Raw genomic sequence first — 13,314 nt, 5'->3', positions numbered from 1 at the left:
CATTTTGACACAATCCCCAAAAAGTGAAGTACTTTAGGAGATTTTGACTAAGTATGGAATAAATTTCAATTAAGATTCTTAAAGTTTAACAAATAATTTCTTCCTATAATATCTAATTTTGTAACGTAATTTTCTTAACAAAGTATTTTACTTAGATATATAGTTTGTTCTGGGACTTACAGTGAAATTTTGTGTAGAATATTTCTTCTTTTAACAACTTTCGTCTAAAACTAAATGCCATGTTACTTTCATGCAGTAACCCGAAAAAAAAACAAAACAAATTTATTCAAAAACTATTTGGGTGTTCTGTTGGCAAATTTGATGTATATATTTTCTTGATATATATTGTAAATACATATTTCATTTATTTGGCGACTTATATTGAAATTTGATGGAGAATATTTTTGTCTTTGACGTCTTCTATCTAGAATGAAGTTTTGTGGGACAAAACGAAATAAACTCAGATAAAGTACAACATTAACCCTAAAATGTGATTTTACTTTTGGCAGATTCCTGGCGTTTAGGTACGATTTAGAGTTTTGGTGTATTCGGGGACCTATAGTAAAATTTTATGACAAATAATTCTGTGGAATATTTTGATTTGATACGATCTCATTTTAAAGGAGTTTTTAAACTTTTTTGAAAAAATGGACCAAAAAGACCCTTTTAGTGACTTTTGGCAGATTCCTGGCGTTTAGGTACGATTTAGAGTTTTGGTGTATTCGGGGACCTATAGTAAAATTTTATGACAAATAATTCTGTGGAATATTTTGATTTGATACGATCTCATTTTAAAGGAGTTTTTAAACTTTTTTGAAAAAATGGACCAAAAAGACCCTTTTAGTGACTCGCATGAGGGTTAATTTTTTACATAAAAAGATACTCCGTATTGTTGTCAGTAATATTGCCAAAGACACCTTATACCTAAAATGCAAGGATTCCAAGGAATCTGATGTCGAATATTTCGAATACTGTAGAAATGCTCGGAACTTGCCACGCCTATTTAGGTTACTTCCCGACTTAAACTTTCAAAACGCCGATACACGTGTCTTCTTTTTTTCGGTCCTCTTTCATAATCTGGCCGAATTATCTTGTAATTATTTTTTGTGTTGTACAGTGTAATTAGCTTCATAAGCTGACAGTGTTTTATTTTTACAGGCTTTTTTCCATTTCCATTCATCTTAGTGGCAACAAAAAATGTTTTGGGAGTTATGTCACGGCAGCCGTCGATGTTGAAAAACGTCTCAATAGATTCAGGATTTGTCATACTCCTTAGAAGAATAAATTGATCTAAGTCAGCAATCAATTCCTAGTTTTTTTAGTCTTCTCCACGCCCTCGCCATGGATGACATCGATTGACCAAGAACCATTAGAACTTTTCGTTCGCACTACCTGTTTTTGGTGAGCCCTCAACTGATATGTAGAGGAGCAGGTGACTAAAACAACAGATTCTTTTTTACTTCTTTTAGTTGATTATGTTCAGTTTAGTAAAACACAATTTTCGATTTTATACAACGGGCTAATCATTAATTTTAATTAGCACATATTTCAACATTTAACAAAAGAAATTCACTCTTTTATAGAAAATATTTTATAGTAGCTTCAGATATTAGAGGAGATTTGTCATAAATGCACGCCATTATATTAAAAGCCATAGTGCAATCGTCGGTGTTACTTATCTGCTTGCAGTCATTAACGACAGATTGAATTTCTTTCTCATGTTGTTTAAAGCTAGGTACTTCCATCATTACTCTCATGAAGATATCGTCTTTGAATTCACCATCTTTAAAATTCTGATGCATTTCCATTATACATTTTATATGACACTTGAAGTTCTCATCGAATTCGGCATGCCTATCCTGTAGAAATGTTGCCATTTCCTGTGGGCCAATCGGAATTTTCTCATCGCAAAACTTTACAGCAGCGATTGTCGTGTTCACATTAGCCTGGAAAAGAAAAGAAAAATAATTGTGATTATATTTTATTACCGATTTTGGTATCGGAAACATCGAATTCGACGGCATCCCAACACATTGAAATTCACCGAGAATGCGTTGAACTGTAAAGATGCACCTAACTTACATTTGTATGAGTCACCGCGTAAAGCAAATAAATCAGGATAATGTAAAATGTCTTCATAGCTGTGTTTTTTTTACCAAACTTTATACTTTGAGGTATAGTTTATATTGTTTGATTATGTTGTTGAACAACATCCGTATTTATACTACAACTTCATGTCATAACATTCGCTCAGATGGTAAATAAATTAATCAATTTGATTAGCAATGATTTGGTCAATTTGAAGATAATTGCCAATTTATTGCTAATTCAATTTAACTAAAATTAAAACTGAAAGTGTTATTATAACTGTCAACATGACAGTGTAAACGACTGTGAGCCATAGTAAAAAGACTGTAAACTGCCATCAGAAAGTGATTCCAGTTTCCGAAATTGTTTCGAAAAATAAATAATATATTATTCTAAGCAGAAAGTTTGAACTTATTAATGTAAAATTAACCAACAATTTCAAAAAATTAACATTTCCGTGGGTCTTTCGAAGATTTGTACACCCTCATTCTTTGAGCTAACTGGGGTTAAAACATTTTCACCCAACTAAAATGTGCCTCATCGAAATAATGCATGTGTGGGCGAGATATATATATATATATATATATATATATATATATATATATATATATATATAGAGTCAATTTAGCCATGTCAGTCCTTCTGGCTGGAGCGCACGATAGACTCTCGAACGAATAAATCGATTTGGCACATGTAATGTGCCCTACGATGACTTGCGGGCACGATAACTATAGAATTACTCCATTCTGAGAAATGGCTAGGATGGTTAGGATGTGTAAAGTATGGACAAAATCGGTCACTACCATCAAGAGTTATCATGCGCACAAATTTTCCGAACATTTTTGAACTTTTGTGGGGGAGGTACCTGAAGGAGTGGACTGATATCACTTATCTTCCAACTTAAACTAAGTTTGGACATAATATTACGAAGGCCAAATTTTGGACCGAATCGGCAGATCCGTTCGAGAGTTATCTTGCGCTTCAACTACTACACACGGTGGCATAGGTTTTTTTTTGCAACTTTCAGGCTATTTCCTCAGGAAGTATGGATTTGCCCCTGATGAAACTTGTACCGTCGTATAGGGGACAGTGAATACATGTCGTTACAACAAAAGTCAAAGGAATTCGAGAGCGGCGCCTAAACTGAACTTTTCCGAAATGTTGTGTGGGAGGTACCCGATCTTATCTATCTAAGTCTAGCAGAAATTTCACGATGTGCGAAGTATGACTAACTAGGTTACTCCCTTCAGGAGTTATCGTGCGTACAAATTTTCCGAACATTTTCGAAGTTTTCTGCTGGCGGTACCGGAAGGAGTGGACCGATATAACCCATTTTCGAACTTAAACTAAGTTTGGACAAAATATTACGAAAGCCAAATGTTGGACCTAATCGGTTGATCCGTTCGAGAGTTATCGTGCGCTCCAGCCAGCCAGCCAGACAGACCGACGGGCGGACATGGCTAAATCAACTCCAAATTGTCTGAAACACATTTCGTCCAAACATACTTTGGGTCTAAAACCATTACTTCGATGAGGCACATTTTGCCGTATGAAAGTGTATATAGGAGGGGTAAATTCCGCTCACTTCTTGTTTTTTTTTTCGAAATATTCGAGTTAAGCTATCTTGGAACCATTGCATTTTATTTATGGACATAAGCCTTTGACCAAAAAAGAAGCAAACACAATAATTATGCCGTATATAAAATATATTGAATTTGTATCACGAGTTTGCTGCCATATACTTGGAATCTTTAGGTATCGTAATGTGGAGCTATCGTTGACATATCCCAAAAATGTTTAGTAAGCTAACTTCAGCTTTATAGATAACTCGGTTAAACTAACTTTAGAATAAATGTTTGAAAATTTTTGTATGTTCCCATTTTAGTATTTTCTACAGGTTTTTTTTTGCAGCTTTTGATCATTATTTCAGAAAGTATGGATTTACTCTGAAAAAAATTATTTCGTTGTATAAGGAATCGTGAAAACAACCTTCTGCAAAACATTTCAAATGCATCCAAGACGTGTCCTCAAACTGTACTTTTCTCAAGTTTTGTGCAGGTGTTACCCGACCAATCTGATACATATTGTGTGGGTGTTACCTGACCAACCTGATACATGACTGGATGAAATAATATTATGTGCAAAGTTTGGACCAATCAAGAACTTTCTGCGAGAGTTATCAGTGGACATGAGATTCTAGTTGGTGCCGTCAGGGTTTCTTGGAGCTTTAAGGCCATTATCTCAGGAAGTAGGGAATTGCCCCCGTCATAAAGCGAGCCGCAAGACTAAGTTGCTGGAAAAAAATTCAAAACGATCCAAGTGGAGTGATTATACTTAACTTTTGTCAAATTTTGTGTGGGAACCGATATAGTCCATATTCGAAAACGATCTATATCTGACAAGAATGAAATGATGTGCAAAATTTGGACCAACTCGATTGCTTCCATCAAGAGTTATGGTTCACACCATTTTAGAGAAAATATTTAACTTATTTTGGGGAGGTACTCGAAGGAGTTGTCCGATATGGCCCCTCCTCAACCTTAAACTAAGTTTGGTGCGCACCAGCCAGCCATACAGACAGACGGACGGATAGAGATAAATTGACTCCAATTTGTCTTAAACGAATTTCGTTCAAACATTTTTGGAGTCTAAGACCACTATTTCGGTGAGGCACATTTTTGGTCATATTAAAGTGTACAATGTCAAAAACAATTTCCTGTAGACCGATGAATGAACTTTTGCCTATTAACATTCATTCCATTTTATTATAAAACAAGTAAAAAAGCGTTAAGTTCGGCCTGGCCGAACTTTTCATACCCTCCACCATAAAATATTCTGCACTAAAATGGAATAATTAGTTTTCATTCCTGTCCCCAACTTTAAGTGAGTACGTTAAAATGTCAGATAATGTACATAAAATGCTTCATTCGGGAGGCCCTTTTTTATGGTGCCTATATCTAACTATATATGTTGACAATTTTTGGTGGGCTAGAAATTGGGAGGTACCGTTATGTAGGTATAAAACATGAACCTATGTTGACAGTTTTTGATGGGAACCTTTAATGTCAAATAACTCCTAGTTCCGTTAAAAATTGCAGCTAGAATCCTCAAAATACCGAAAATCGGTACACAACGTGGGAACTTTAAATGTCATTAATAGCTGGTTCGGAGGTATGTGGGCTATACGAAAATATGAACTTAAATGAACAATTTTTGTTGCAGAATTTTTGTTGGCTTTTAAATTTTAAATTACAGAAAGTTCATCCAAAAAAATGATGCTAAGGTACGGAAAATCGGGAGGTTTGTTTTGGGGCTATACCAAAACATGGACATACGTTGGTTAAACATTTTAAGTAAAATCCTCAAAGTACCGAAAATCGGGAAGTATCGTTATATTGGGGCTATGTTGAAAATTGTTGATGCAGATGTGTGGTGACCACTACAACCTTCAAATATCAAATTACAGTTAGTTCGGTTAAAAATTGTAGCTAAAATTGCAAAATTACTGAAAATTGGGAGGTACCGTTATATGGGGGCTTTATCAATACATCGACCTTTCTCGACAATTTTTGGTGGAGAGGTGTGGTGACCACTAGGCATTTTAAATGTCAAATGTTCAAGTTACAGAAAATTCGGTTAAAACTTGTAGGTAAAATTCTCAAAATATCGAAAATCGGGAGGTACCGTTATATGGGGCTATACCAAAACATGGACCTATGTTCATAATTTTTTCGAATTTAAGTTGCTTGGTCACTAAGAACCCTAAATATCAAATTATAGCTAATTCGGTCTAGAAATGTACCTAAAAACGTCAAAATACCGTAAATCGGGGGTACCGTTATATGGGAGCTATACCAAAACGTGGGCCTATGTTCACAACTTTTGTTATATAAGTTAGTTGACATTTAAGAACCCTTAATGTCAAATTATAGCTAAATCGGTCTGAAAATGTAGCTAAAAACGTCAAAATACCGTAAATAGGGGGGTACCGTTATATGGGGGCTATACCAAAACGTGGACCTATGTCCACAAGTTTTGTTATATAAGTTTATTGACACTTAAGAACCCTAAATATCAAATTTTAACTAAAAAGGTCTGAAAATGTAGCTAAAAACATCAAAATATCGCAAATCGGGGGCTATACCAAAACGTGGACCGATATAGCCCATCATCGAACTTGACCTGCCTGCAAACAAAAGACGCATTTTCCCAAAATTGCAGCGTCCTATCTCCATTTTTGTGGATGCTAGAGTGATTACCACAGACGGACGGACGGACATGCACATCGACTCAGAATTTTACCCTGATGAAGAATATATATATATACTTTATAGGGTCGCAAATGAGTATTTCAATGCGTTACAAACGGAAAAACAAACTTAATATACCCTCCATACTATGGTGGAGGGTATAACAAGTAAAACAAGTAAAAAAGCATTAAGTTCGGCCGGGCCGAACTTTTCATACCCTCCACCATAAAATATTCATTCCTGTCCCCAACTTTAAGTGAGTACGTTAAAATGTCAGATAATGTACATAAAATGCTTCATTCGGGAGGCCTTTTTTATGGTGCCTATATCTAACTGTTGACAATTTTTGGTGGGCTAGAAATTGGGAGGTACTGTTATATAGGGGTTATAATAAAACATGGGCCTATGTTGACAGTTTTTGATGGGAGCCTTTAATGTCAAATAACTCCTAATTCGGTTAAAAAATTTAGCTAGAATCCTCAAAATATCGAAAATCGGTACATAACGTGGGAACTTCAAATGTCATTAACAGCTAGTTCGGAGGTATCTGGGCTATACGAAAATATGAACTTAAATTAACAATTTTTGTTGCAGAATTTTTGTTGTTAAATTTCAAATTACAGAAAGTTCGTCAAAAAAATAAAGCTAAGGTACGGAAAATCGGGAGGTTTGTTTTGGGGCTATACAAAAACATGGACCTACGTTCGGTTAAACATTTTAAGTAAAATCCTCAAAGTACCGAAAATTGGGAAGTATCGTTATATTGGGGCTATGTTGAAAATTGTTGATGCAGATGTGTGGTGACCACTACAACCTTCAAATGTCAAACTACAGTTAGTTCTGTTAAAAATTGTAGCTAAAATTGCCAAATTACTGAAAATTGGGAGGTACCGTTATATGGGAGCTATATCCGAACATGGACCTATGTTGACAATTTTTGATGGAGAGGTGTTGTGACCACTAAGAACTTCAAATGTCAAATTACTGCTAGTTCGGTTTAATATTGTAGATAAAATCATCAAATTACTGAAATTCGGGAGGTACCGTTATATGGGGGCTTTCTTGACAATTTTTGGTGGAGAGGTGTGGTGACCACTAAGAATTTCAAATGTCAAATGTTCAAATTACAGATAATTCGGTTAAAACTTGTTGGTAAAATTCTCAAAATACCTGAAATCGGGCGGTAACGTTATATGGGGGCTATTCCAAAACATGGACCTATGTCCACTAGTTATATAAGTTTATTGACATTTAAGAACCCTAAATGTCAATTGATAGCTAAATCGGTCTGAAAATGTAGATAAAAACGTCAAAATGCCGTAAATCGGGGGTACCGTTATATGGGGGCTATACCAAAACGTGGACCTAGGTCCACAACTTTTGTTATATAAGTTTAGTTGCACTTAAGAACCCTAAATGTCAAATTATAGCCATATCGGTCTGAAAATGTAGCTAAAAACGTCAAAATACCGTAAATCGGGGGTACCGTTATACGGGGGCTATACCAAAACGTGGACCTATGTCTACAACTTTTGTTACATAAGTTTATTGATACTTAAGAACCCTAAATGTCAAATTATAGCTAAATCGGTCTGAAAATGTAGCTAAACCCGTCAAAATACCGTAAATCGGGGGGTACCGTTATATGGGGGCTATACCAATACGTGGACCTATGTCCACAATTTTTGTTATATAAGTTTATTGACTTTTAAGAACCCTAAATGTCAAATTATAGCTACATCGGTCTGATAATGTAGCTAAACACGTCAAAATACCGTATATCGGGGAGTACCGTTATATGGGGGCTATACCAAAACGTGGAACTATGCACACAACTTTTGTTATATAAGTTTATTGATACTTAAGAACCCCAAATGTCAAATTATAGCTAAATCGGTGTAAAAATGTAGCTAAAAACGTCAAAATACCGCAAATCGGGGGGTACCGTTATATGGGGGCTATACCAAAACGTGGACCTATGTCCACAAGTTTTGTTATATATGTTTGTTGACACTTAAGAACCCTAAATGTCAAAATTATAGCCAAATCGGTCTGAAAATGTAGCTAAAAACGTCAAAATACCGTAAATCGGGGGGTACCGTTATATGGGGGCTATACCAAAACGTGGACCGATATAGCCCATCATCGAACTTGACCTGCCTGCAAACAAAAGACGCACTTTCCCAAAATTTCAGCGTCCTATCTCCATTTTTGTGGATGCTAGAGTGATTACCACAGACGGACGGACGGACGGACGTGCTCAGATCGACTTAGAATTTTACCCTGATCAAGAATATATATACTTTATAGGGTCGCAAATGAGTATTTCAATGCGTTACAAACGGAAAAACAAACTTAATATACCCTCCATACTATGGTGGAGGGTATAAAAAGTATCAGTCGGCTTCGCCGACAGAGATATACCCTCAGCATATGTGAATTTAAAATTTCATCTATGGAGTTATGGAATGTTTTAGGGTCTTTTCAGAATGTTGTGGCCCTTTTTGAACATTTGAACTTACCTACAAAAATGTGGATTAGGATAAAAGTTAACAAGTAAAAAAGTGTCAGTCGGCTTTGCCGACAGATATGTATATACCCTCAGCCAATGTGAAGTGAAACATTCAGCTACGGACAGATCGAATGTATTTAAGGTCTCTTCTGAATTTTGTGGCCCTCTTTGGACATTTGAACTTGCAGACAAAAATGTGGATTAGGAATTAACTGCACTAAGACACAAATGTTGCACTTTTGTGGGGGAGGTACCCTTAGGGAGGAGTGATATGGGCCATGTTAGAAGTTAAACTAAATTTTAACATAATATTAGGCGATCCAAAGTTTGGACCAAATTGGTTGCCCTATTCAAGTGATATCGTCCTAGCATTTTAGACTTTTTTAAATATTGGGGAGAAGTACAGAAAGTTGTGGACCGGTATTATCCAATGAAACTAAGTTTGGATATAATATAACGAAGACCAAATTTTGGACCAAATCGGTTGAACAGTTCCAGAGTTATCGTTCTCTCCGACCGCCACATATGGTGACATAGGGGGTTTTTGCACCTTTCGGGATGTTTTCCCAAGAAATATGGACTCGCCCCTAAAAAACGTTTACCGTCTAATGGAGGTAGCGAATGCAAATCGCTTCAACACAAATCAAAGTGATTCGAGAGCATTTCTTAAAGTGAACTTATCCGAAATTTTGTGTGAGGGGTACCAGAAGGAGGAGACATATATAGTCCATATTCGAACCTGATCTATATCTGGTAGATATATTAGGATGTGCAAAGTATGGATTACATCTGTCACTCCCTTCAAAAGATATTGTGCACACAATTTTTCCGAACATTTTTCAACTTTTGTGGGGAAGGTAACTGAAGAAGTGGACCGATATGGCTATTCTTCGAACTTAAACTAAGTTTGGACAAAATATTACCAAGACCAACTGTTGGACTGAATCGGCAGATCCGTTCGAGAGTTATCTTGCCCTCCAACAACTACACACGGTGTCACAGGGGTTGTTAGCAACTTTCAGGCTATTTTGTCGGGAGGTATGGGTTTGCCCCTGATGAAACTTTTACCGTCGTATGGGGAGCAATGAATAGAGGTTTGTACAACAAAAATCAAAGCGATTCGAGAGCTGGCCCTAAACTGAACTTTTCCGAAATTTAGTGTGGCAGGTACCCGAAGGAGTGGGCCGATTGAGTCCATATTGGGACCTCATCTAAGTCTGGCAGAAATTTCACAACGTTCAAAGCCTGGATCAAATCGGTTACTTCCTTCAAGAGTTATCATGCGCACAAATTTTCCGAACATTTTCGAACTTTTGTGGGGGAGGTACCGGAAGGAGTGGACCGATATAGCCCATCTTCGAACTTAAACTAAGTTTGGGTAAAATATTACGAAAGCCAAATTTTGGACCGAATCGGTTGATCCATTCGAGAGTTATCGTGCGCTCCAGCCAGCCCGACAGAAAGACAGACAGACGGGCATTGCTAAATCAACTCTAAATTGTATGAAACGCATTTCGTCCAAACATACTTGCGGTCTAAAACCATTGTTTCGATGAGGCACATTTTGCCCTCGTTAGCATAAATGCTGAGGGTATAAATATGACAATGTTAAACGGCAAGCGTTACTTTTATTTTTAACTTTTTAGTAAATAAACTTTTTGACCAATGACCATTTTTTGACCATAACCAAATTACAGTCAATTTAGGCCGAAAATGTAGATAAAAACTTTAAGTTGCCTCAAATGGAGTGGTACCGTTATATGGGGGCTACACCAAAATCTAATCCATGTCCACAAATTTTGGTGGGAAAGTTTATGTACAATTGGGAACTCCAAATGCCAAGTTACAGCCAATTCGGACTAAAATGAAGACAAAATCCCCAAAACACCTGAAATCGGATGGTACCGCTATATGGGGGCTAGAGGAAAAATGGACCCATATTGGTTTTGGTTTCAAATTTATGTATTGTCATCCAAATCTGAAAGGGTGCAAAGTTTCAGTTAGATTGGTCAACTAAAACTGTGTTAAAAATGAGTTACTAGGTTTGAAATAAACGGACACCAAAGCAAGTTAAATAAAACACTGTAAAAATATTTTTTTTTTTAAATATATGGAATGAAAAAAAAATATCAAAAATTATTTTTTGTTGCACGAATGAATAAACTTAAGCCTACTAATAGCAAAAATAACGTTTATTCAATTCAAATATTGAAAAAACGGTCATGCACAAACCTCATTGAGAAAAATTTACTTTTTTTTTGTTAAAAAATATAATATATTTTATATATTATTTTTGAAAAAAGTGTTTACGATATTATTATGACTCTCAGAATTAAAGAAAATTAGTGAGAAACAAATGTTATTTCAGTTTGGTATAATTAAATTTTTCATTCCGTTTGTAACACATCGAAATACTCATCGGAGGCCTTATAATGTATAGTATGTTTATTATTGCAAATGGGCTATATCGGTCCACTTTTTGATATAGCTCTCATAGAACAGTACCACCCGATTTTCGGTATTTTGAAGGTTTTGGCTTCATTATCACATCGAAATGGCTGAAATTTGGTATTTAGTCTTCGTTGGGGTATAAAACTTTTCCCCACCATTTAGTCGGTATAGGCCCACGCCTTCACATAGTCCCTATAGAATGGTACCTCCCAATGTTCAGTATTTTGAAAGTTGAGGTGTCAATATTCCTCCAAAATGGCTGAAATTTGGTGTTTAGTCTTTATTTGAGGTATAAAACTTTCCATATGATATTTGTCGGTATAGATCAACGCCTTCATACAGCCCCCAAGAACGGTACCTCCCGATTTTCGGTATTTTGATGGTGGTGGTCTCAATATTCCTCCGAAATGTTTGAAATTTAGTATTTAGTCTTCATTTGGAGTATAAAACTTTCCATATGAAATTTGTAGGTATAGGTGCACGCCTTCATATAGCCCCCATAGGACGGTACCCCCCGATTTTCGTAATTTTGAAGGTGGTGGTCTCAATATTCCTCCGAAATGGTTGACATTTTTTATTTAGTCTTCATTTGGGATATAAAACTTTCCAAATGAAATTTGTCATATAGCCCCCATAGAACGATTCCTCCAGATTTTCGGTATTTTGAAGGTTGTGACCTTAATATTCCTCCCAAATTTGGTACTTAGTCTTTGTTTGGGAAATAAAACTTTCCATACGAAATTTGTCCACGACTTCATATAGCTCCTATACCTATTCAAAATTGTAAAGAAATGTAATGGAAATATGTTCTTAGTTCGGCCTATTAGACCCATGTTCTGTATGGAACCACTTTATAAAAAAAGAACATGCCCTCTATTTGGTGCTGTGAACTTCGAGTGTCTCTGTAATGTTTCTGTTTAAAACGACTGTTTATTTTTTGAAACAAATGCGTAAACTGCAGCTATTGTTGAGGCTGTTGGAGGTCTCATTAATGTCCCTCACAGTCAATTACACCGTCATACATTTAAATTGACAGTTTGAATTAACAATAAATTAGCAATTATCTTAAAATGTATCCAATCATTGCTAATTAAATTTTTCAATTTATTTACCATTTGAGAGAATGTTGTTTCATGAAGTAGTATAAATATGGATGTTGTTAAACAAGATAATCAAGAATTATAAACTATACATCAAAGTCTAAAATTTGCTAGCGAAATACAGTTATGAAGACATTTTACATTGTCCTGATTTGTGTCCTGTACGCGGTGACTCATACAAATGTAAGTTATTTGCAATTTTACAATTGAATTTATGAATTTCGATATGTTGGAGAATTTTTAAAAAATAATAAAAATTATTATTTTCCTTTCCAGGCTAATATGGACAAGGTACTGGCTACCCTAAAGTTATGTAATGAGAAGTTTCCAGTTGCCCCTGAAGAATTTGCAAAATTTCTATATGATAAACATGCCGAGGATCATTTCAAATGTCACGTTAAATGTATAATGGAAATGCAGGAGACTTTTAAAGATGGAGAATTCAAAGACGACATCTTTTTGAAGCACATTATGGAAGTACCTTTTATTAAAAATCATACGGAGGAAATTCAAACTGTCATTAATGAATGCAAGAAGTTAAGTAATACCGACGATTGTGATACGGCTTTTAATATAGCGGTGTGTATTTTGGACAACTCTCCTGCTCTATCAGAAGCTACTTTGGAACATTTTCTTTAAAACGTTGATTTTCGTTTGTTAAACGTTGAAATATATATTAAATAAAAGTAATGTTAAAAATTGCAAATTTTATTTGCGAATTAATCGACTGTAATTAACTAAATTCAATCAAAAATTGAGCTGGAGCAAAATATTTTTGCACGCGAGTACCACTTTTCTATAGGTAGTCAAGTTCGAAGATGAGTTATGGTGACTAATGTTTTGGTATAACACTCATATAACGGTACCTCCCGATATTCGGTATTTTGAAGAATTTACAATTCTTAACCGAACC

General features: G+C 35.5%; 1 protein-coding gene across 1 annotated transcript; it reads left to right on the top strand.

Moving 5' to 3' along the window:
* The first annotated feature begins 12,440 nt into the window (after positions 1-12,440).
* LOC141406608 (general odorant-binding protein 56h-like) lies at positions 12,441-13,085 on the top strand. Its single transcript, XM_073992384.1, has 2 exons — positions 12,441-12,584; positions 12,678-13,085. Exons 1-2 carry the CDS (start codon positions 12,528-12,530, stop codon positions 13,038-13,040), a joined length of 420 nt encoding a protein of 139 aa, XP_073848485.1. The 5' UTR covers positions 12,441-12,527; the 3' UTR covers positions 13,041-13,085.
* Positions 13,086-13,314: the final 229 nt, after the last annotated feature.

Source organism: Musca autumnalis, unplaced genomic scaffold (assembly GCF_047663935.1).
Source record: "Musca autumnalis isolate F117 unplaced genomic scaffold, ASM4766393v1 scaffold_5, whole genome shotgun sequence".
In the NCBI taxonomy this organism is placed as follows: Eukaryota; Metazoa; Arthropoda; class Insecta; order Diptera; family Muscidae; genus Musca; species Musca autumnalis.
Note: the sequence above shows the minus strand (reverse complement) of the source record. Positions and strands in the feature narration are given on the sequence as shown.